Here is a 26,488-nt window from a genome sequence, read left to right as displayed (position 1 = left end):
TGCTCCTAACAAAACCATTAAGATTAGATTTTWAAAAAAAAAGATTGCATCTAGGACTGGGCAACCAACTTTTCAAAAAGGACCACTTTTTGAAAATATTTTTTTTCTTCAGGGCTGGATTTATGTTAATCCAAGAATATATTTTCATTGTACATAACATATAACCTTTTTTTCTGTTTTTGTTTACAGCTGAAGCTTAAAATTGTTATTGCAACATAAAATACTGACAACAAACTTTATTTCATATTACTGTGAATATTTACTTTTGAGAAAAAGCATGTTTAGTCCTGGGATCTGCAACCTTTACAATCCAAACAGAAATTTTCTCAGTCATGTAAATAAAACTGTTATGTAACCTTTTTTAATAAAAAAACAACTTATAATTCTTGCTAAATACCAACCACAGCAAATTTGTTGTAATTTTTAGGTTTAAAATAATAAGAAGAAAAAAAGTTTACTAAAAGAGATGCAGATATTTTAAAATGCAGATTTTAAAATATCTGCAGCTCTTTTTGTAAACTTTTTTTTACAAAAGGTTTAGTGTATTTTACTTTTGTGTAAGTAAAATACACTAAAATTCTATTTGTTATATTAGTTCTAGTTTAGTTATATTTTAGTGTCATGTTGTAGACATGAAAAGAAAAATGGATAAAAAGAATAGGCTAAAAGGCAATACTTACCATTACACGCATTATTATTGATAATTACATTTATACTGTCTACTTTAACAAACGGATTCTTTATATTGAAACATGTGGCAACAGAAAGCATACGCAGCTAATACAGTTTTCATGAAACTAAGCTGCACGTCTTTTGCACCAGATGAAAAGAAACATGATTATACTATCATCAAAACAGCAGCAATCCGTTTGAAACTGAACGGCTGTGGTGAGCGAGTTCATCGGTGGAGAAACGCCTGTCGGCTGCTCAGCTTTAACAAATGCCTGAAATGTCTGAGATTCCATGGGAAAGGCTCCAATAGCTGCGTGGAGAGGGTTTGCAGGGTGCAACTCCACAAGCGCGAGTGCCAGAGTGGTTAAGTCAGCTTAAAGAAAAGAACTTATGTGGTGTGTGTGAAGGGAGCTTAGAGGCGAGCTGAAGGCTTGTAGAGAAGAGTAGCTCACACTGCTAAAGTTGGACAAGAGGGGGAAAAACCAGGAAGCATATTGTTACAACTTGAATTTGTCTCATCTTGTCTGGGTGTCTTCTTCTGCACCGATGATTATCAACCAAAATTCCTGCAGCAGTAAATCAGTCCAACGTTTTGGATATACGGTCCCAAAAACTGAAGCTCCAGTTACCTCTTAACATAACTGCCTCAGCGCTGTACATAGAATGACAAGTGGGTGACACACTTGGCTGGTGTGCATTTCAAGCGTTGCCAGGGGCAATTCAAATAAACAGCAGCTTCAAGTGAAAAGCTTTACTCATTTACAACCCTCAGGTATGAGCCGATCCTAAAGAATCTCGCCTCAACGCTGCGTTAGTGCAGAATCTAAAATATTCTAGAGGTTTCTAAGTTTACTCTTTTTAAAGTAAACACATCAAACTTTGAATCCTAAAATTCTTATAAGAGTCTTTTTAACGAAATAACAGGAAAGGCGCGGAAGTGACTTAAATTTATATGGCTTTATGGAGCAGAGAGCTGAATCAATTAATCTGATTAATCGTGATTAATCGTCAACTAATTGAGTAATCAGTTATATAAACAGATTCAAAAAAGGTTATTTGGTGAAAGAACACTACCCAGAGAGCAGTAAGTAAGCCAAAACTGTACACAAATATATTTATTTTGCATTGAAGATTAAAAAAAATAACAAAATAAACAAATCATCGCTACTCTGTATTGATGATGAGTCAAGCAGAAAGCCCTAAGTTTTTTACATTTTGATATCAGAAGTGTCTTTAGCTGCAGATGCATCGCCTTTGCTACAAATAATTATTGCATTTTAGACAGTACAATGTTCTTATTTAAAAAAGGAATTTAATTATTTCTTTATTTAATGTATTTCTAATATTCAGTAACAAACCTAAGTGGTTAGATGAAACATCTGCAGAATGTGCCAATTTTTTTATCCAATTAATAATCAGATTACAAAAAGTATTAGCACAAAAGTATTATGAATCTGCAATATTACAGCTCTGAAGTTTTTACTTTTCACTTGAACTGTACAGAAAAATGGTTACAATTAGTTATATTTTTCACCAGTGACACAACCCGGGCCTTTTAACAGCAATAGGAAATGAACCGCTGTACTTTAGAGCACCTTGTTTGGCCTTTAGGCGTTAGTAATGGCAAAGGTTGAGATGTTTTAACAAACTTCTGTCAGTCTGTGTCAGAAAGTGACGGCAAATCAATCTAGCAGAAATGAGCAGGACTTATATCTGGAAAGCTGTTTCATCAGATTGAATAAAACATTTTTTACTTCTCTTTTGAATATTTAAAATTGACTTCTTGTATTAGGTCCTGTAACAGCTAGGCCTGTCGCAATAACCAATACATCAATTAATCGCCTGATAAATAAAACAAGCTCAATTTCTATTTGCATGATTTATTGTTTTTCTCTTTCTGACAAAAATTGGATGACAAAATTTTTCAGTATGGTGAATTGGTCTCAACTATCACTTTTTAAAAGGACAATTTTGTTTATGGAGACTTCATAATTCATTTTATTTGTTTATTTTGTATATTTAAAATGTCTTCTAGTTACTGTTTTAAATGTTCATTAGAATTGAAAATTTATTGATCTTTGAGAATGTGTCAATGTTGCCATTACCATTAAATTACTTGAAAATGGTCTCAAAACAACAATATTATTGTTTAATCGCAATTTATCATCCAGCAAAATGTGTTATTCTGATTAAAATATCCCTGTAGGTTCAAGGTACATCCCCCTCCCCAAAAAAACAAAACAAAAAAACCCACAATTTTCTCACGGATTGCTTCACTAGTAGCCAAATTTGTCCTGCTGACCTCCAAGGGTCACATATTAGTATTTTATGCTACCGAGACCTCAAGTAAGGCCTTGGCGTCCATTCATAACTTCAGAAGGGAAGCAGACCAACAAAGGCAGGAAACAATTGAAGAGAGCTCTTGGTGAACTTCTACAACCGCCATTGTTTGGAGTGGAAACGGACTGTGGCGCCAGTGCTGGCTGACGTGTGGGAGCCGCTGCAAGGTCAGCGGCGAGGTTGACCAAGGTTTATACTACAACAGGTCCCATCCTCTCGCCCGCATGATGATCGGCCGCCACGCTTTTCCTTCCGATATGGCCAGGATGGATGACGGATGTGTTCATATCCACGATTACACCGCAGTGTTACCCCCCCGTATCCAAGCAACAAGGACAAACAAAGGCCGTCGTCTGTCTGCACAGATGCAGAGGTTGTGTCCCCCATGAGATTTATAGTGCGAGTTACTGGTCCACACATTCACACAGACCCTTCCAAACCCATCAAAGTCCCTCTTGTGATTGGTGGAGAGGCATGTGACATGTACTGAGTGTAAATTTGGACCCTCCGTATGGAGTAAAGGTCTTGTCCTTACCTAACCTCACTCATTCACAGCAATAAGCGGTCATGAAAACCCAACACCTAGCAGATCGAGGCGCTACAAATGCTTCAACTGAACAAAATGCCAATCCGGTCAGAGAATTGGGACTCAGCGGAGAGATGTTGATCATCTTAAGGGATCCTCATTAAATATGTAATAAGTCCAGCAATCCCAAACACAGGAGAGAGCTGCAGCAGGAAAGGAGGAGCACAAGCTCCTTTGAGTGTCTCGTCTCCAGCTGAGAGCGGATAATTAAGCTCTCATTCAATAATGTGTGTAAAATACGAGCCACCTGGGATAGTCAGGTTAATTTGTGGGGTGTTGCTTGGTGAAAGCCAGTAGCAGAGACGTTTCCACGCAGGGCAGATTTGTCAGGGTTCATACATAGTTTTTATTTTGAGATTATGTGCCATTCCAAATAAATTTGCCAGACCTCTTGCTAATGTTTTTAAAGTATAAGTCATAATCGTAGCAGCAGCTTATAGCAGATATTGGCATAGTTGTCAGCCAGGTGAATATTTGTGTTATTTGGGGGCAAATAAAACAAATAAATTAAAGTTCCATAATATTACCAAAGTTTCAGACCATGGCTGAAAAACGCATCACGATATAACCATGTCGTATCAGTCAATATTGATAATTACTTATTTGTTTTTTTTTGTTGTTTTAAATATCTGAAAAGCTGCCCAAACTGGTGTCATGACCTTTCTTGTTTTATCCACAATTTTCACGCCACTGCATTGTTTTTTATTTTTTTATCTTTAAACAGTTATGAGGCACGATGGTGAAACCTTAAACTGCTGCTGCGCCAGTTACAGGTTGTTGCTAGGCAACCACAGAGTGAGTCAGTTAATTGATGCCACCAACTTTTGCTTAACACACCATGAAATATTGAGAGACTAAAGCTTTTCCTCTGCCTACATCTCCCAGAACGCTGTGTGGTTCTGAATCAGAGTTCAGTGAAATTAATTAACATTTTATGAGACGTAATTTCTATTCACACTGACCACATGTCTATCACGATATATACAGTTATTGATTTATTGCCTAGTCCCGTTTCTACCTCCATAGAATCTATATTATGCCATAACATAGTTTTAGTTCAAATGTCAATCTGAAATGTCTTTTGATTAAAGGCAGAGCAGTTTCAATACTAATCTAGGTTCAGCATTTCCTTAAGTTGATTGTAAAATGTATCCAAGTTTGATGCCCATGCTAGTATTTTCACAGGCTCCTGTTACATGGCTGTAAACATAAGGAAATGAAGGTGGAACATGTGCTGCCTTGTGGTGGAACATGTGCGTGTGTTTTTCACAGTGTTCTGCTGCGTTGTGAGCAGGTATTTGACTTTCCAGAGAACATTTCCAGCATAGCCAAACAATTTGTGGATCAATTCCTTTAGACTACAGTTTGACTTTAGTTGGAAAGCAATATGGAAGCAATATTTTCCTATTGCATCATGTCTTTCAGAACCTTCAAAATAAAAGCCAGATACACAATACTGTGACAGGGGCACAGTATTGTGCCCCTGTCACAACTTAGGACTGAAAAACCTAAGTTGGATGGTTTTCAGATTGATCAGGATTAAATATTGTGCTGGAAATATTAGTTTAATTCTGCTAGTTTTAATGATTAACTTTAGTGCATGTGGAAATATTAGATGGATCATGATTGTATTGAGTAGTCCTCAATTTTGGTTAGATTTAGATTAATTAATATTAAACTTAATCAGTAGGACATTTTACTTAGATATAATGATCCCAATTTGATTAAAATTAGTCTAATCAGTAGTTTATTATATTAGATCACATTCTTAAGAGTCTATAAGTCATATATTCATCTGAAAATGTTTTAGTTCATTATAACCAAAGACGTTGAAAACTAATCAGAAAATATTGAGTGCAGCAGATGTTTTGGTATTGAAACTGCTCATGTCTGTTTTATAAGAGTTTGAAGATATTATATGAAACGTGGCAATTTTTATAATCAAAATCTGCAGTTTAATGCACTGGGTCAGAGGTCAGGAGAGCTCTGTGGGTTCAGTAACCAGTTTGAGGCAGTTTGAAATGAGAAACACAGATAGCTGATAAACTTTGCTCCCACTTTCTTGAGTAAAATGTTTCTGTATGAAAATGAACACATCTATTGTTCGTACCCTGGGAAAATGTGCAGGGAGGATATCTTAGGCAGCGATGAATTCATCCCTTGGCCTTGGTAAACACCTGCATGGTCTCTGGTGTGCAAACAGCAACATGTCATTAGGGGCCGTTTGAGACCACCTCTAAACGTTACATCAGAACGCATCAGACAGTAGAAACACGCCTTCATATGAAAGAAATTGAGCTAAAACAGCTGGTCAGATCACTTTTGTGCAACTGTTTTATCTGCCACACGCAGTGGCCTCCGAAGGCACGTCTACGTATTGTTGTATTTTCCTAAGGTAATTAATTTTCTTTTTTGTGGCTTTGGTTTCTGATGATTATGTTGAGCTGTTGGTGTGATTTTATACATTTGATTGTTTGAATACATTCTGGTTGATTGTGAAGTTCAACAGTGACTGCTGTCTTTGTGGTTTCACTTTTACACACGACATTTACGAACCTGGGGAGACGAGAGAACAACGAGCAACAGGTAGTAAATATCTCGTTTCTCAACAATTGACAGAGTGGACAGAAACATTTTTGTGTCTTTTTCCAGGCAGTAACCACATCTAACCAAGCTCTTTCAGGTTGTAGTAACACCGTTCTTTGGTGTGGACGCTACGATTTAAAAGATGTTAAAAACTACAGTCTGAGGAAGCACATACACTTGGGAAGCTTCTTAAAAGGAAATATTTAGGCTGTGAGAGAGTGGGACTTCTAGCAGATAACATGAAGGTAGAGCAGAGCTAGAAAACTCAGATCAAAGGGTAAAAATTTTAGAGTTTCTCTCAGGCACACACAGTGAAATTTCAACTCTGCTACTTACAACAGGAAGGCCACAAATACCTATTTTGAGTGCCGTTATATGTGCTAATACAAATGTTAGATCAGTGGTTCCCAAACTTTTTCTCCTGGGCCCCCCCCTGTGGATTACCAAAATGGAGAGGCTACCTGGTTGAATGATGTGTGTGAGTGGTGGGGGTGTGGAGGTTGATCAACTTATTTTGGGGGCAAAATGAATTGAAGTAGCTGAACATAGACAACATTGTCAGTAACCTAGAGGCTACTTGTTAAGCTTAAGGTGCTGTGTTGATATTAGCTAGTCATAGTTTAGCTAACATTACCTGCATCCCAGTGATGTGCAGTCAGGGGAGGCACCTGTCATCGTGGAAAAATAATATATAATGATAAAATAATTTATATTGCTATCGTCACCCTGTGGTTTGTATTAAAAAGTGCCTATTTTTCATTTAACTTAACCAATTCTAATGAGTTTTTCTTCAAAATCGCCAAATGTTTGCAGTTTCCCATTCAATGTTCGGAAGCCAAGCCGGCGATGCAGCAGCGAGCTGTAGAACAGATTCGAGGTGACAGTTCTTTTGCCTCAGGGCAGAGGGCGCTCATGATCCCAAACATTATGACTCCACAATTACAGAGTAAGAGACAGTAACAGCGAGCTAGCAGCTAGCCATGCAGTAAAGTCAAGTGCAGTGATATATTTATAGATTTCTCCTCTTACTACAGCAATCACTAATTAATAATCCCAAAGTAATCATTAAGCCTAAAACCACACTACTGCAACAGATTGAATGTTCTGCTCTTTGTGTGGGAAATATCTGAGTGTTTTATTTTTTGTGGCATTGTTGTCAGTTGCTATGGCAACGAGTCTGCTTGTAGCTGCGCTGATACAGAGAGCGAGACGTGGTTTTGAGTTGTTCTTTAACGATTTTTCCCTTTGCTGTGGAGCACAGCACAAATAATATCTTCGTCCAAGTTTGATTGCGTTAACGGAATTATTCTACGGCGACAGCGCGGCTATGGATGGCATGTAAAGGAATAGCCTTTTTTCCCTCCAGCATTGTCCGCATGCGCAAAATTTTCTTTTGTAAACAATAACTTGCATGGGGTCTAGATTTGTAAATCTGATTATGATTAAGTCAGTGCCTCACCAGCTATGAACCTCACCGCACATCACTGCTGCATCCAACAGCTTTACTCAACTCAGCCAGTTGGTTTGGAGGGAAAACTGTAAAAAGTTCTTTACGTTTTTGCTGGTTTGCTGCCATGATTCTAACACACGCCTGAGTGCAGCAGCAGTAGCAGGTCTCCGTCGCTGCCACACAGGTGTAAACCCAGCACAAGCGTCGTAGCGCTCATGTTGTGTTTAAAGGCAGCTCGGAAATACAGGTCACAACGTGTTAAGAACGGCTTATACAGTTTTAACTGCTGAAAACAGTGACAGAGGACACAGATAAGTGCAGAAGCCCCTACTGTATCAAATTGACATAGGAATAACAGAAAGTTGGTCATTCTAAGGTAAAACCCCAGCGCATACAGTGTTCATCGTTTTTTAGTTTTTTTTCATTCATCCATACCGCTTCCCGCGCCCCCCCTGCAATGGCATGGCGCCCCCCCTAGGGGGCACGCCCCACAGTTTGGGAACCTCTGCGTTCGATAAAGGAGAATCTGCCTAAAAACTGGCCTTCAACCTTAATAGAAAGTCTGATTACTAAAATACAAAAAAAAGCTGATTCGCTCTTATTTTTCACTAGTCATGACATATTCTTCCTAAGTCAAATACAAATGTTTGTAAATTAATTCATAGGAACAGTTCATTTTAAGTCAATAAGGGTGTTTTTAAAACTTATTCGATCCAGTTTTTTTCATTTAAAAACGATTAATCTGTGGTCTAAGGCAACGCTTTGCATTATGAGGAAGTTATTACCGGGACCTTTGACTGTGAAAACAAAATTGATCCTTTGGTATGTTTTAATAGAAACGACTATGAACTGGATCTACTGCTAGTCCAAGTCTAATACCAGAACCACTTTGATCTAAAGACCCTTCTGTATAGCTGGCTGTGTGTATTTGCAAGTATTTTTGAGTTTCCTGGTCATCTAAGAGATATTTTAACAACAAAATTGTTATAAATGAACCAGAATTCATTTATAAAATCATTCATTTTCTCACATTTCATCCTGGAATTTAACACTAAATCTTGTATTTTTATACAATTCACCTTATTGTACAGTACACCAATGAGGAGCTAATTGAAGATAAGGTGGATTATGTTACGTGTTTAGAGCAAAATAAAGCTTTTCCATCATGAAATCAATGACACATCTGGCATAAACCATTTAGAGTTCCTTATTTTATTAGGTTCCGTTTAAATGTTGCTGTTTTGTTTCTTCAAAAAAAAAAAAGACATTTGCTGTGGCTAACCAGCACTTTGTCTCTGTAATTCTCTGAATCATTTTCTGAAAATGAGGTGTTAATGTGAGTAGGCGTTAATTTACATTGTATTATATATACATATATGGTGCAAAATGTCTTTGATTAAAGACTGGAGATGTGCTAAAAGTAGCAACAGCGCAGATCAGAGGAGGATACTGTATGTTTCGCAGTCGTCCTGTGGTTCTCGCTGGTGCTTAACGGGTCTTTTCATGCTTTAGCGAAAGTAGGCAGAAAACCGCAGGTCCCAGACCACAGGACCACAGGTCCTGCCTGAACAAAATCCCTCCCCATGACTGAAAGGCAGCGCTTTCCCGTCATCATCTGGTCTTAATTCCCTTTCATAAACTGGCACAACTAGGAAATCATTCGTAGGCAACTACGAACGACAAACCAAGCTGTTCAAACAAAACGCTGAATAATTGTAGGTGTCTAAATTTCAAACAATAATAATAAGAGAACAAACAGGAAAGTTTGTGTTCTTAGCGACATTTCAACCTTTCATCTGCATGACGCCAGCTTTTTGTTTTACAGTAAACACAGCGGCAGAAGAGTAAAATAAATATGTCTGGATGTCGAACTTCTTCACCCCTTTCAGCTGAGCAACAGGAAGGCTGCAGTCGACGGGGAGAAAAGTTCACAGAATGACTGGCAAGGTGTCGCTATGTGGAGCTGGGTTTCAGCTGCTCTGACACAGAACCTGGCCTAATTGTTTATACCAACACACAACACAGCTCTGACATTTAAATATCAAAAACACAAAAGTGTTTTGTCTTGAATCCACTTGAAAGTTTTTTGTGACACACTGACATTCAATTTGACTCACCCACATTTTTTGTCGTTTCATTTATTGTCTTCCAGAATCTGTAAATAGCAGGTAAGAGCTGCAGCAAAAAAATAAGAAATGCTCGTCGAAATAAATTGGTTTTCAGACGCTATTTGATATAACTTTAAACGTCCAAAAGTGTTCAGTAAACTTGCCTAAATTTAAACATCTTTTACTAGCCAAAAAGAATCTGAAAGTGATTTGAAGAGCTGCAAATATATCCCATAGTTATCTAAAAAACTCACCCATAAAATACATGTTTCATCAAAATAGTGTATTATTTTGTTACATTATAAACAAGTTATTCCCAGTCTAGACAGGGGGTTACCTCATCATAACTTAATGATGATTAAATGTTTATACAAAACTTTAACTGTATTAAACACCGCCCTTCCCATTTGTGTTAATGGGACAAAATGTGCTTTGCCTGTGGCTGCATTTTGATTAAAACCGCATTTTCTGATAACGTATTCGGCTCCCACAACAACACCAACATGCATAGGCAGCATCTTGAATCAAATATTACACACAAACCTGGAAAAAAAGGTTCAAAATAGGACTTACTAATGGTGCGTTCACACCAAACACCAATAAGAAAATACCAGTTCCAGCTTGCTGGATGTGAATTCATAGCTGTACTGTAATTTCCCAAAAGTCATTTCCATTCATTAAATTAGCAATTCTGACACAATTTACATTCATTAATTGCTCAAATTGTCTGAAATCCTATCTCACAAGTCTTTTATATTAATCGGATTAATCACAAGGAGCCTATTAATAAAATAATCATCAACTAATTTAGTAATAGATTAATCGTTAACTGGAGTATACAGACTCAAAAAGGGCCATTTGTTGAAGGAACATCATATTCAAAGCAATAATTAAGCCAAACTGTACAAAATATTTATACATTTTTCATTTAAGATTAAAGAAAACCTTTGTAAATATTCTCTACCCATATTAGAAATATTATTTTAACCGCAAAGCTACGCTATTGAATTTTATGCAATAAAATGTCTATTTTCTTTTTTAAAAACAGGATTGAATTATTTGTTTATTTGCATCTTAATGTATTTTAATATAGTATAAAAAATGCTAAAGTGGTTAAATGAAAAATCTACATTAATTGATTAATTGCCAGAATAACTGATTAGAAAAAATTGCAGCCCTGCATGATATAAAGCTCTACAATCAAGTCTGCCAAGACAGAAATAAATATATTTCTTTAGAGATTATATTAATGTTGGATGATAGGAAAAGGCTGCTTACTTCGTTGACAGTGACTCTGAGTCCAGCAGCGTTCGCTGAAATGCCCGTTGATGGTCGTCGATGGACAGGTGGTCTTTCCGATCGACGCCCCTGGGCAGACGTCGCCGCACTCTCTGTCGTTTTTGTTGGCCACGATGTAGTTGTCCTCCACCGAGTCGAGGATCTTCGACCAGTCCAGGGTGGACAGGTAGCAGAGGTCCGGGTTCTTCTCGATCCTCACGGCGCCTCTGGTGATATTCATCAAGCTGTGGAGGCCGATTTCTCTGAGCTGGAGCATCTCGAATATCACCAGGGCGTAGTTGAAGAACAGGTTGTTGCCTCGGATGACTGTCAGGTTGGGGAAGAGGCTGCTGAGACTCTCCAGGCCGTAGACTCTGAAGAGCAGCAGGTAGTCGGTGACCACCCTCAGCTTGGGGAAGGTCAGGCCTTGGAAGTCCTTGGGTTTGGTCCCAAACATGAGCAAGATCTTCAGGTGGCCTTCGATCACAGTACAGTTCTCGAGCTTTCGCAGGTTGGTCGCATTGTTGCGGATGTCCTTGCTCGAACAAACTGAAGATACAAGAAAATGGAGAAACATTTTTTTTGTAAATTGGGCTTTAAATGGACAAAAACAAGGACAAAGGAGTACTCTGTGAAGCAATATTAAGTAAACTGCCCTTTTTTTTATAGGTTAAAGTTAAGTATTGTCGTAGGTTTATTCTTGTGCAGTTGTCTGCTGAATTTCACCAGATGTCTGCTCTGTAAACAGGACAAGGCCTCATAGGGGGAGGAATATAAAAATCAACCTTCGGATAATTAGAGAGAATGTTTTATCTTCAAACATGTGGTGGTGTCTCTGGCTCTGACAAAGAACAGACCATTGAAGATGACATTTTGTTTAGCAACCACATATCTGCCTGTGAGCTACTGTCAAATATGGAATGCTGTCATCAAGCACGCTGCGCACATCCCTGGTTACGCTGTGTTGTGGAGCTTCTCCTGCAAATCACAACAACTATAAAAACCTAAAAAAAAAAATAAAAAAAAAGAAAAACATTTGGTAATGCATGAAGAAAAATATGTCTGTGTGGGCAGCTGATATACTAATGCTTGTGTATTTGCACCAGCTGTAGATCTGTAGTTTTGCCTGTCCTCACCCAGACACACAAATCCTGCTTGATGAGAATTCCTCGACTGCTATTGCGCAGTTTGGCTGCATTTTTTCTGTCTCCATTTCCAACTGTACTAAAAACATAATCCTGTGGCCAGCCATTATGAATCTGACAATCCCTCCAAACACAAATCACATCACCAGACAGCCTAAATATTTTACAAAAAAATGCTCCAGACCTCCCCCCACCCAAAAAAGAAGAAGAATCCTAAAAAAGAAAAAAAAAGTATTTCCACAGTCCGATGATTCACTAGACTCACATTTAAAGATTTTCATCCATCATCTTTCCATGTTCCATCTGGAGCTATAACCACTCATCGAATAATTAGAGGACCACAGTTATTAAAATTCAAAGCTACATTAAATTATGTTTTATTATTAGTGCACCATGTTCTGATTGGATTATTATTTGTCATTTTTGCCAATAAGCTATCAATGGGCTGTTAGCAGCTATGGAGTAAAAGATGTTTATGTGTGGGATAAACTAAATAGAAAATATAAAAAAAGAGTAATGTTGTGTAAAAAATAAAATATAGTTTAGAAATATTTTCTAAAGTTTTTTCATACTTTAAACTTAGTAAACTGAATTTTACTAAAACCTCCATTTTAGTTTGCATTGTAATTTGTAAAGGTTAAGGTGAAATGTTTAATTTAAAAAAAAGTTTTGTTTATATTTCAAACTTGAGACTAAATGTGATGTTTCAATCGTACTACATTTTCAGCAATTACATGTTTTCTTTTAAAAAACTGAATTATTTACTAGCATTTTCTCTTTCATACATTTCTCATACTAGCTTAAATAGCAACTGCGGAATTGATTTTTTTTATTATTTAATTACTCAATTAATCGTCAGACTAATTGATAAATTACTCAATTACTAAAATAATTGTTTACAACAACCCCAGGATTTATTCTGTCTGCCTTGTTCATAATTTTCTTTAAACAAATCCTAGTTTTAGGACGGTTGTCTTGCAGAAAAAGTCCTGTGTTTGAATCCTGACCTTAATATTTCATAGCCGAGTTTTGTTCTGACCATGTACTGTGGCTTCCAGAATATCAATAAAATAAAATTAATTCAAGACATTTTCCGTGAACGTACTCTGCACATGATCCAGTATTGCCTTCAAACATTCTGCTAAATTTATCTTAGCGTCTTCCATGAAACAAATTAAAAAATTGGTAAATATTAGCTCAACTTCCCCTGCTCTAAATCTCCCCAGCACATGTTCCCTCTGACATAGCAACATAAACAACGAAGGCAATAAAGATTATTCCCTCTGCAGGTGCTACTCAAGCCACACTCCTGCCTCGGTTTTCCAGTTCATGGGTCCACACAGCTGTAGGTGTGTGACTCGGTGAGCCCTCCGATGTGTTTACTGCCCGACTCACCGCCAGACTCCACATCAGGCCAACTTGGCAGCCATGTGGAGAAAAAGGTGCAACAACTATAAGAAGCTCATTGAACACCGTCTGCTCAGTAACATTACAAGGTAAACAACACAAAGAGCCTCTGAAGAGTGAGGATCTAATCTACTGTATGCCTTTTATTTATGACCAGGCTTATGAGATATGTGGGATTTAGCCGACAACACTGAGAAAGTCTCACAATCCTCTAGGTTTTGAAGCTCATAAAAAATAAAAACCTTAAAACTTTTATCCCTTTTATATATCAATCATCAGCTTTTCTGGGAATATAGTGTGATATCAAAGTATTCACTCATTGAGGTTTTTCACATTTTGTAAGATTACAACAGCAATCTTTAATGTATTTTACTGGGATCTTATGTGACAAAGACAAAGTAGAATATATAAACACATTAATATTCTAACCAAACAAAATATTTTATATAAAATTCTAAACAGATGTTTAGAAGATAATTATAATTTTGAACATCTGCAATTTAATAAAGCATTAAAAAAAACACTTTTCTCAGTTTGCTTTTAACTCGTAACACTGCTGCACATACTCCAGACCATCAGGTGGCACTAATGCCCCATAAGCTTCTTTGAGAGTTGCAAAGAAAATGTAGATAATCTGGACTTGTTTATTTGGATCAACAAATATTGACAGCAAAAGCCAGGTAGCATCGTGTCTGGGTATCAAAAGCTACATTTTCTTTCAAATATTTCAGATATGCTCGAAGAGCTGAAAAAAAATTTCAGCTGTCCAGGTTCGCCACGAAAAACTTGGAAAAATCCACAAATACATAAATCTATAATTACCAATTCTGTGATTATTGAAGCACTAGTTGGCAGAGGTTCCCTGTATACATTATAGCCTGATAATATCCCATGAATAATAAACATGCTGCTGAAACACCAGCTAGTGTTAGCTACAAGATTTGTGGCACAGGTTTAAAGCCAAAACAGGCAAGTATATGCCGAATCTCAAGTTTAAGTTCATTAATTGATTCCGGTATCATCCAACATTTACTGAAATGGAAACATGTTTTGTCCCCGTTTCAAATATCCATCTTTGATTTAATTTTTTTTTAATTAATTATTATTATTATTATTATCCTGGAAGAAAACCAAAGACAACATGTAGTGGTGTGGAAGTTCACTTTCCAATTGAAAAACAACCAGAACTACAGGAGTAGTTTAAAATCAAAGCATTCACTTGTTAAAATGGCTAGTAAAAGTCCTAAATCCAACTGTAAATTTTTGGCAAAGGTTTACCCTCACATGCTCTTCATTTAGTCTGGCTGAGATGGAGCATTTATCAAAGATGAATGGTAGGAATGGGTGTTGTGAATCAGCTTTGGCTATAAACAAAGTGACGCAGACATTACATTGTCTTGATTTGTGTTTCTTGTATCTGTCAGTATAAAAATAACAATAAAATAAAATAAAAATAATTCTCTGGGTGTGCAAAGCTGGTAGAGACTTAGCCCAAAAATACTTGGAGCTATAACTGCAGTCGTACAAAACGTATCTACAAAGTATTGGCAAAGGATTGCTGAATACAAAAGACACTTCACAGATTATTATTATGTAGCTACATAGTGGTTGTGTTGGCCTATAACATAAAATCCAAGTAAAAAACATTAACGTTTAAGATTGAAAAGTGACAAAAAGTGAAGCTTTAATCCATTTGACTTTAAACATTCACCTAAAAGGAACAAAAACAATCTGCTTGAAATCGCTGAACATCTGCAACCCTAAAGGAGCCTCTCTCTCCGTCCATCTTGTACGAGTGGAAAAAGGCGAATCATCACAGGGCGACGAGTCCAAGCTCCTATCAGTGTACACTTTCGGTCAGCCCAGTATTTTTAGCACCACATTCCCAATAGAGAATCTAATACACAGCAGTCACACCAATAGAGGCTCGCGCTTCAAACTGGAACATGGCCGCCCTGGTGTGTAAGTGAGGAATTTCAGAGCGGCAGCAGAGGTAGAGTTGTTTGAAGACAGATGTGTTTTAGTAAATGTGAACAGACGTTTGGCCGAAAAGGGGTTTAAACAAAACAACAACGATTAAAACTTGAATCCATGACATTGTAAGTTAAATATGCCTCCCTAAATGTAATGATCCCTAGACTGGAAGACAACACAAAGGTTACCATGGTGACAAGGCAAGGCCATACGTCCCGTAATTTAGCCAGACGAGGCTGGAAACAGCCGAGGGGCTCTGAATAATCGATTAGAGTTGATTAGAGGAAGATTTTCATTGACTGCAGGAACCAAAAGTCTAAAACTGCCTGCATGTCCAAGAAAAAAAAACATGTAAGATTTATTTAAATTAAGTCCTTTGAATACTTTAAATAAAACCAAGCAAGAAATAAAATATATAAAATGTATACTGTGCATATTGTTTTGGGTGTTGGTCGTGTCAACCTTTCATTATATCATACATTTAAAGTTACAGCGGAACATTTTCACACTGTCCTGCATCATTTTGATAACAGTTAAGTATGTCGGTTCAAAATGAATGAATGTGGTGAAGATTAAAGTTATCTGGAGGCATTTGTTTGTATTTTAAGTTTAGTAAAACTCTGGTAAAGACCGAAGCTTTACTGTAGTGCATAAAAGGGAATAATCCTGCAGTTCCTGCATTTTTTATTAGCTTGTACTTCACCAGGGTTTCCCCCAGTGTATTATAAGCCTGGCGGGCCACCAGGCTTTACTTGTGCCCTCACCTGGTTTATTTATTTAAGTCTTTTTAAAATGTTAAAATGCATTTTTAAGACTTTATAGTTGGTGTTCAGGTGTTAATCTTCCAATAACACTTAATTATCAGGTGATATTTTCACATTTTCAGTCAACTTTAAACATTTTTAACTCAAAAACACAAAAAGCCGCATGATGAATGACAACCACCAGGGTTTAGCAAGTTTTCTGGGGGAAACCTTGCTCTGCCCTTTTTTCGTTAGATGGTCAAAGTTCATAAAAAATAAATAAATATATATATATAAACACAAATGTACTAGTTGTATTTCTTCACTGCAACAAAAACTATGAAAATGACTAAAACTGCAGAGTAAGACTAAAACTTAACATCTTGGCTGCATGGTGAGGAATGAAGAACATATTGGCATTCACTTTTTTAAAATTGGACGTATTTCTATGGAAGTCTTAAAAAAAAAAAATCGCTCTCCGTTTCAAGGTGACAGGTGGATAACTATGAAAGGACCACCAAGGATTAAAAAAGCAAGCAACAATACCTAAGATTGTACTTACCCCTCTTAAAACAAACAGAAAATGTTTTAACAAAGAGAAATCATCATTCTTTCATTAAAGATTATTATAACATGTTTTTTACTTTATCAACTCATCAGCTTATTGCTCTAAAAGCTTTACCACGCAGCGTTGCTGTTGGATTCAGTGGGTGACGCTTGGAGGTGATCTGGTTCACGTTAATCAAGTCACAATCAAAGTCGATGAGGCATAAAGGAAATCCATAGAGCTTGATCACATTAGAGAGCAGGAAAAAGACAAATCCACCTACTAGATCTGACCTCTGTGACCCCGTTTAGAAAAGTAATGTCCCAGTCTGCGCAAAATCCTGACATAAACACACACCATGTAATGATTTCAAACAAATGAGTCATGTAAATTACTAAATGAAAAAAGGTTTTTTGCTTGTACTTGAGCTGAAGCATTGGTTCAAAATTAAACGGTTATTACGTGTGCAGCAGCTGAGGTAGACGGTGGGTCCACTTTGATCTCAGCAGCACAAACTCTCACAGTCTCACTACGTCTGCGAGTCCCAACAGGCCCCGACGATGATTTCTGATCTCATGATCTGAGTGAATGTGGGTGGAGGGGTGTGGGAGGTGAGCAGGGTGTTAAAAGACGTTGAATATTACTGCTGGATCCAGTAGAGAAGTGAGGCCTCAAAATGTATGCAAGATCGCAAACAGAGTCAGAGTGATTGCAACACTTCCTCTTTCAAGGTTTTACAGTTCTGTTATTTTGTCACCTAAAAAAAAACAAAGCAAAAACATGAAAACATGCTAGAGTACTCACTGTCCTGAAAACTTTAAAACAAATTTAACTTCCTGATGTAAGGAGTAATTAACTTGCAGTAAAGAAAAGATATGAAATATGCAGCCATATGTACCATAAATGTAATTTTAACATTCAGACATTACAATTTAGTTAACCGTGTATTCAACTTGGTAAGACTAATGAAGCAAAAACCAACAATTATTCCTCACTTTCTCCAATTATTTACAATTATTGCCATTATAAACTGATTCTTTTCTGTAGAAGGTCCACTTCCTACTTCGTGGATAGATCATTGGCTGCTATATGTTGAGTTTTCCTTCAGTTTTTTTTATATAAAGTATTTGTTGTTCACTACTTGTGTTTTTAGGTCTGTTTGTTGCTTGACCTGTTGTTGCTATTAACCATTTGCAGTTTCTGATGCGTTTTTTTCCCCATAGAAAATATTCCTGGTACAATTCTTCTATCAAGGTTTCCCTCAGAAAACTTGCTAAGCCTGGTGGTTGGCGCTCCGCAGTCACTCATCCAGCTGCCCGTCGTATTATTGAGTTAAAAAATGCTTTAAGTTGACAGAAATGTTTAAAATATCATCTGATAATTATGTTATTGGAAGATTAATATCTGAACACCAACTATAAAGTCTTAAAAAATGCAAACATTAAAAAAAAACTCGAATAAAAAAAGTTTTTAAATGGGGGCCAATGATAAATCTTGTGATGTTGCAACAAAAATAATGCTTCAAGTAACGTGTAAGTGTTAGCGGTCACATCCTGCGTGAAAGATTTCAACATCCGCCACTTTGGCAGACAGAGCTAAAAAGTTTTTGCGAACTCTGCAAGTCTTTTTCTACACTTAAACACGCTAAGGCTAAACATTGTTCTGTTGATACAAGTAGCAACAGGGTACAAGCCAAACCTAAAGACACTTGGGTGTACAACTAAAACCTTAGGGACAAAGAAAAAAAACTGTTTCAACACCTAATCTTGAAATTGCTGTGTGGCTCTTTATGGATGATGAGCTTAATTTGGGTGTTAATGCTGAACTGGTTTGCCACCATAAAAAATACACTCTGTTTTACTTCCACATAGAAAAAACAACAACTGACTCAATGCTCCAGTGTTTAGTTGTGTCTTTTTTCTTAGACAAAACCAGTGGTGGCGCAAACAGTGCTCACTGATTTTCTGCCAAGGACTCCCTGTCCACAGATTGTTTCTGTTTGTCTCTTTTATGGATGAAGGCACTGATTGATCTATTTAGTGCCTTTTATTCTGTGTGTCCTCTTGTTTTATAAAATCATTGCTCTTTCCCAGGACACAGACATTGATGGAAGTTATTTCTGCCACTGTGCAGCCTCTCCTWCCTCATAAAAATTTYTCTGTACCCAGTGACTCTGTCAATGCYAACTGTCTCTGGTTTTCCTGTTGGTAGCTATTGATGTAGCCAAGTATAAACTTCAACAGAATCCAGGAAAGTTACAGTAGATTCCTGGAATTGGCAGCAGAAAAAGGAGATGAAATCTGCAAATAATTGAGAATCTCTTTAAAAATGGTTTTAACTTCCAATTTTAATATGCAACAGGAAAACCATCTCGACATCAACGCAATAGCTAACATTCRARCTTTACTTGGGCTCCCACCAGGCTAAGCATTRCTTATTTATTTTCKGTTTTATAAATGTTTGCATTTTTTAAAGACTTTATAGTCAGTATTCAAGCACTGATCTTCCAATAACACATAACTATCAAATGATATTTTCAGATTTCCTGTCAATTTTAARCATTTTTCAACTCAAAACATTGAAGCCATTTTCCTTCCCCATAGAGAGAAAGGCTGAAAACTGAACAAAGTAGCAATATTGAACCTTGTTTTGCTGCTAAGAGGGAGTCCTTCCTGTCCACTGTCACCACATGCTTGAATAGGAGAAATAACAACTGCTCAACGCAATTAGCTGGTCKTTCTTAAACAATCTTAWGCCGTAAATTTGACTTTGTAATTTAGACTTATTACTTAATAAAGAATATAGAGAATAAATTTAAACCAATTAAAGAGCAATCAGATCCATGAGTTTACGTCAGGTGAGTGAAAAAAAGAGATCACAAAACCCATTCTTGGCATGTTGTCATGTGCCTAATGCGGACCAAAAATCATTTAGTTGTTCACTTAAAAACCGGACTCCCTCCTTGTTTCACAATCTCTTTAAAAATAAACTCAAAACCTCCTCATCCCCCAACACAACCTGTTGTTTTTCTTATTGCAGATAAGCACCACGTGCTGATCTGAAAGCACCGCGAGGCGGTTCAGTGACTTGCCACTAAAATGTCAAGCCGTCGTGCTGAAACAGCTAATGTCCGGGTAATCATCCACACTCTTGATGACCATTTAAAGAACTTTGATTTTGTGTGGGTGTTGAGGGCAACACTTGCAGAGTGGGATAATAATTACCTCTCAGGTTTGAGAGCGCAATAACAAGCACAACAGAGGCACTGTGTCAAAAGTCAAAGATCTGACACAACAAGCCTCCCCTTGTTGGACACATTTGTAGACAAAGTGAAGGAAGGCAGGTGTGCCACATAGCCATCACAAAGTATGTAATTTTCTTATAAGAACCTGTCATCCTGGATTTAGCCGCCGTTGTTGGGTTTGACRAGCACAAAATCGCTCTTTTGAATCCATGAAACTCAAATATGAGTTTGGTACCCGAGACCACAGAGGCTGTTTACGAGTAGCGACAGTGTGATGATGGCAGTTTCATTGCTTTACGATTGTTCCCCTTGCCAGACCTGCCTGATTGCAGGGCTCGTTGTGACCGGAGTGCTGCTCAACAACACGGTGCCTGAGGCTTCACAGCGAACTCCTGCTGCTCGACACTCCAGTCGGAGTGATGTGTTATCGCAAGAATCAACACAATCACCAGAGACTGCAATCTAAGCTGCTGCTGCTGCTTTTATTGGCTTTCAGGGAGTAAAACGCTGCTAAACAACACTGTCCAAACAGTTGCAGTTTGAAAACAGACTAAAATGTTAGACCTACCACAATATCAAAATCTACTGGACGATAAATTGCCCCAGAAATTATCATGATAAACGATTATGTTGTTATTTTGAGAACATTTTCAAGTTGATAATAGTCTAATAATGCAAGTTTGCCCTCTCAAGGGCTAATAAAATACAATTTTATAAAGAACACAACACAACAACTATTTTTTCATAATAAAGAAGGAATATTACTGAGCACAATTGCTTATTGTGACAAGCTAGTTCCTTGTTAGGACTATTTCGTTTTGTTATGTAAAGCCACGACACTGAACGTATTTACAAAGTCGAGCATAACTGTAAAATTAGAGGAAAACGATAAAAGGTTGCGCATTTCATCAACGCATTTACTCTGACACGGATGAATAAAATACGACCAACTAACTGCCTATAAAAATAACTAAACTGATAAACAGAGCCTACCAGTAAATAATTTAATCTTTTCTTAATCGTCCAGTCAGTGCCAGTTCTATAAAACCAGGTCATACAGCTACTGAACATAAGCTTTCATTATTAAGTAAAACTTTCCATCAAGCTGAGCTGGACAGCGACCAACAAGCAGCTCAGAAGCTTTTCTGACTTCGACACCGGCCGGTCCAGCTTATGAAACCAGCCAGTGTGACACYCAGGTTCTACTCTTCAAGTCTGTGGTTGATTCAAAACTGAGAAGACCGGGAAAGGGAGGGTGAAGCAACGCAATTTCACAACTTTCTCCTCGTTTTTTTTAGTCAGGACTCTTGTTCAAACTGGTTTGAAGATAACTCTATATATACTCATCTTTACAGTCTGCAGAAAGGCAAAAGAAAGTCGTTCTCTCCCTTCGAAACTTTGAGGAAAACTAAACCAGTGGAGTGAGTTTCAACACCATGCTGTCAAGTGCACAAGGGAGGAGACGTTCTTAAACGATTATAAAGAAAATCACAAGTAATTTCACATTTTTACTACGCCAAATCCATCAAAATGGGACTCATTATGATCAAACAGCTTTCAGTATGTGTTAATTATCTGACAGCTTGTTTCTAATCATTACTTTAAGAGTGAAACTCACAGCATGGCGTTAAAAACCAAATTAATGCCACTCCATTTGGAGCAGAGCCACTTCTGATGTTCTAATAAAATCCAAACAAAATTTCCACAAGTTGTGACACAATTACAACATCGTTCCATGCTAATAAACATCCTCGCTGTACAGTAGGTTACACCAGCAAGTAGGTCCCACAGCTCCGCTACTCACTTCTTTGGAAGAACAACTAATATTTGCTTTATGTAAAGACTTAGCGGTGTAAAACAGCGAGTGTGCGCAAACATGAAAATGTCTCCGGGCGACGTGCAGATGGATTCATTCACTCCCATCACCTGAGCTGGTGAACACAAAGGGATTGTCAGGAGCTGTGAAAAGGGCTCATTGTTAAATTCTTGCGCTGATCACAGCGCCGACCCAAAGGCTTTCCATTTACAATAACCGGCGGCTAATTCTGTCCAATTCTCAGACTACTTACTTAATTGGGACAAAACATTGTGTTTACAGTTCCTGCACAGCCGATAAGTGTCAACCTTTGTCCCTTCAATGCAGTCACTGGATACAACGCCGCCGCCGTTGCTGCTGCTAGCATACCTTTATCAACCCACCATCGCTAACAAAACCAAGAAATCTGGACGTGCAATTTTTCTGCTTAAGGTACACAAATTAGAAGAGGTTTTGCAGCAAAAGAGCATGAAAATGAATTACTACAATTTACAAAGGAAAATATTGTCCTAATGTAATTATTTTTAATGTGTTATGTGGTGAAATGTATCAGGGAGGACTGACAAATTTAAACAGTGGGTTTCCAAGTATAAGTAATAAATTAAAAATGTTTTCCTCATGCTTCTGCCCAGAGGTCTCCAGTTTCATTCAACACTAGGCTTTTCAGTTTTATCCTTATTTATGGGGCTGCTACTCTAAGAGTGTTTATCTCTGCAGTCTGGCTTCATTTATAACATTTGATTGCAAAAAAAAAAACCACTCCAAACAGTTTTTATTCTGGCTGTAAACTGATTTATTGAGTGGTGAAATATATCCAAATGCTCTTTCAGTGAAGGAGTGAATACTGCAGAAGTCAAGGGGAAATATTTCCTACCTGTGTAACTCCTCCCTATGTCCACACGCCATCACTTGCATTCATGCTAATTTTTTTTGCAGTACCGCAAACTTAGGATGAGRTACAGATTGATGTATATACTATATATTTATAGTACTCGTTCTTTACAGACACGTCTGCACAAACAGAAAGAAAAACATTTAACTGCAATCGACAAATATAAACCACAATTAATGAGGAACGCTCTAGAACACACAATCAACAATTTGCTAAATTAATGTTTTACTTCTGACTAAAAAAAATACATCAAAATCAACTTTTATCAGACAAATACAATCTCGGTAATACAATCCTTTTATCTTAACTTACTTTTTCTATACCATTTATATTGCTATTAAATTGATAATTTAAAGTTGTAGTACTGAGAAAAAAAAATACAGTTTTTAATACAGAAAATAATAACACAAACCTTTGCATAAAAGTCTTATAAAGCAGCTCCAAATTCAGTCAAAAAGTAGGATTTTCGCTTCATGAACGTATCTCTGATCTTCAAGCTTAAACAGTAAGATCGTGTCTGTTTTATAGCCTGGCTTAATTTAGATTATCAAGGTTTGGAAAACAAAACATACAGGCACAGTTTTTCTTATGGTAGTTACTAGATTGAGTGCTGAAGAAAATATAATAATGATTAGAAAGTATTTTATAATATGTCTACATATCCATTGCAGTACAGTGGAACAAATTAATCTTTTGTAGGCATTTTTAATAATRGACACGTCTCACTTTTAACCATTTGTCCTTTTTAATACTCTGGAAACTAAACTAAATTCATAGCATTKACTTTTATAGCTTTTTAACACATTTAAACACTTTTCTTGTCTTAAGAAAGGTTATTTATCTAATAAAATGTTTAGATTAATCAAATACAATAAACAAAATAAAGCAGACATTTCACACTAAAGGCTGATGACAWWTCTGCAGAAAATGTTTTAATATTGTCAAATGCATTCGTATAGTCTCCTCTAACATTTTTATTTGACCTTTAATTCCCACAAAAATTGTCGATATTATGTGTATGATTGAGAAGTTAGTCTTTTTTTTAAATGAATTTATTCAAAGCGTTTTCCTATTAGTTTTTTTTTTTTTTACTTGAGTAATAATTACCCCTATTTTAATTTATCAAACGTTAATCTGCAAATATGCGGTTTTAAAATCATCCCTGGGTATTGCACAACTTTTGTTTTTCATTGCACATTCACAAAACGATGAAAGGCAACAAAAAAAAAAAAACTGCAACATTTTCACGCAAAACGAAAACACCACAATAAGTCGACGTTGGTCGAGTTAAAGTATAATAATAATCGGTTTTCACTTACTTTCTCCATGCGCTCCGTGACAGCTCATCACAAGGCAGACAGCGGCCAAAACACAGCCCAAAGTCCGGAGCCACATAGCTGCTACCCTCCAACCACCGCTCCGGCCAAAATACACGATAATCCCGTGCGAAAGGTGGGGGGTGAACAGTCCAAAACCGCAAAAGATATGCGCTCAGGAAGCGGGGTTTGTTTGGCAGCGTGGGCCAACAGGTAAACAAAAATAAATAAAAGACATCCCGGAAGATGGGCGGAGGAACGAGTCCAACGTGTTCACTCAAACACAGGCTAACGCAGCAGCGGCTACAGCTAGCSGCTCCGTGAAAAATATCCCCACACCAACACCAGTACCACACATGAGCATTTATTTTGTCACTTAAACGTCGCGACTACTTTAAACCGGACCAAACGGAGCGCATGAGCTCATTCGTGTCCGCAAGGGGGAAATGAAAAGTAGACTTGTTCAGCTTGTTTTAGCCGTTGTTGTTGCTAGCTCGGGAAGCTAAGCCTCTGGCTGCTCCGCTCTGGTCCAGGCCACAAGTGAAGTTCAGCAACCTCGGCAGTCAGCGCAAACTTCAGGAAATGTCACAAATAAGCCGCTTGCTTGCATTGCACTCAGTTGTTTTAAAGTCCATAAAGATGCATAAATGAAAACCAAGTAAAAAAATTTTAAAAACCAAAAAGCCCACCTTTATTGGAATTCAGAGGATGTGTGGTGTAATGTTAGCGGGTTTTTCGTAGAAGAAACAAAAAATATCCAGACAGAAAAAGAGTCGAGTCTGCTTCGCTTTCTTATCTTGATTAATATTTTGGTGTTCGTTAAGAAGCTTGAAGGCTCCCCAGGCTTTGCAGAGATTTCACGTCCACTCTGAAAAAAAGCTGACGAGCAAGACTTGGTCGCGGATCAGAAGCGCTCCACTCTCCTTTTTTGTTTGAGAGTTAAAGATAACAAGGGGGGRAAAGGCTCCAAGTTGGCTTCACACTCTGCACATCTGTCTGCTACAAAAACTGCACATGCATGTGGGTAACTAGGAAAGCAATGACCGTTCTAACTTTCTTTTTYCCTGTTTTTCCCTCCACAGACAGAGGTAGATTGTAGAGTCTCCTGTAGGATCCCCTTCTTCCCAGGCTCTCCGCCAGTAAACAAACCCTGCCAGAGAGCCAGAAGGGCTTGAGGGGAAATACGGACTGGAGCTTAAAGGATTACAAAAACAACTCGGACAACCTTTAACGCGTTTAGTTGGGTACAGACTCCTGCAAGTGATAATATTTCATTTGATATAACGCTCATCAGAATATGTAATCCAAAACATGTCATTTGTTTACCAGAAAAGTAACGCCAGAGTTGGGTAGTAACCAGATACATTTACTAAATTACGTATACTTGAGTAACTTAAGTATATGGCTGTTGCAGTTTTTTTTCAAGCTTCGTTTTTTATTACTGTAAGAAATTTATTATTTTTAAAATTGTTTCTTTTGCCTGATTTTGTTATTTTGCGATTATTCATTATTTTTCCTTTTTTCACATAGCTTTAAATTTTGGTCCATCTGATGACGTACTTCTAAAATATTTGATCGGAAAGGAGGGCAGACATATGGGTCCCATATGAGTTTGTCCGCGGGTTCCACGGTGGCCCCACATGGGTTTGCCCATGTAGGACCACAGCCTACGTGGGCCCTACATGGGGCCTAAATGGACAAACCCATGTGGGCCCACCACCATGTAGGGCCCATGTGGGCTGTGGCCCTATATGGGCAAACCCATGTGGGGCCACCGTGGAACCCGCGGACAAACCCATATGGGAYCCATCTGGTCTGCCCTCCTCTTCCCGACATGGGGCCCACCTGGGCATGCTGGCAGTCATGAATAGCCTTTCTACCAAATACTTATTTTACTCTTAYTTCCTACTTTTACTTGAGTAAAAATATGTTGAGGTAGTGTTACTCTTACTTCAGTATAATTTTTGACTACCTCTGGCAACATATTTTTACTCAAGTGAAAGTATAAAGTAGTCGTCCAAGAAATTACTCAAGTAAAAGTAAAGAATACAACTGAAGTGCTGAGTAACTGATCAAAACATCGATTTAATATTTACAAATTACATAATCACAATGTAAATGTAACTCAGTTACACTTACTTGAGTAACATTTTTGAAAAAATGTTGCTTTTATAAGAATTTTTACTATGCTGAAATKTTCACTTTTACTTKAGTAATTTTACTATCAAGTATTGTTACTCTCACTTGAGTAAAATTTCAGAATTTTCTACCTACTGGATGAAAAACAAAATCAAGAATTCACCAAACACACAGACACGCCTGCAGTTTTAAAGTTTTATAAGTTTTTTATTAAAAGAAACTGATTTGGAAAAGTGTTCTTTTGC

At 37.4% G+C, this 26,488-nt stretch overlaps 1 protein-coding gene across 1 annotated transcript in view; it reads right to left on the bottom strand.

Moving 5' to 3' along the window:
* Window positions 1-25,555, bottom strand: part of insra (insulin receptor a) — a 65,489-nt gene extending 39,934 nt beyond the window's left edge. The window contains 2 exon segments of the mRNA XM_017309891.1: window positions 11,021-11,569; window positions 24,108-25,555. Coding sequence (XP_017165380.1) covers window positions 11,021-11,569; window positions 24,108-24,183 — 625 coding nt within the window. The 5' untranslated portion in view covers window positions 24,184-25,555.
* Window positions 25,556-26,488: the final 933 nt, after the last annotated feature.

The sequence above is a fragment of the Poecilia reticulata genome, linkage group LG17 (assembly GCF_000633615.1).
Source record: "Poecilia reticulata strain Guanapo linkage group LG17, Guppy_female_1.0+MT, whole genome shotgun sequence".
In the NCBI taxonomy this organism is placed as follows: Eukaryota; Metazoa; Chordata; class Actinopteri; order Cyprinodontiformes; family Poeciliidae; genus Poecilia; species Poecilia reticulata.
Note: the sequence above shows the minus strand (reverse complement) of the source record. Positions and strands in the feature narration are given on the sequence as shown.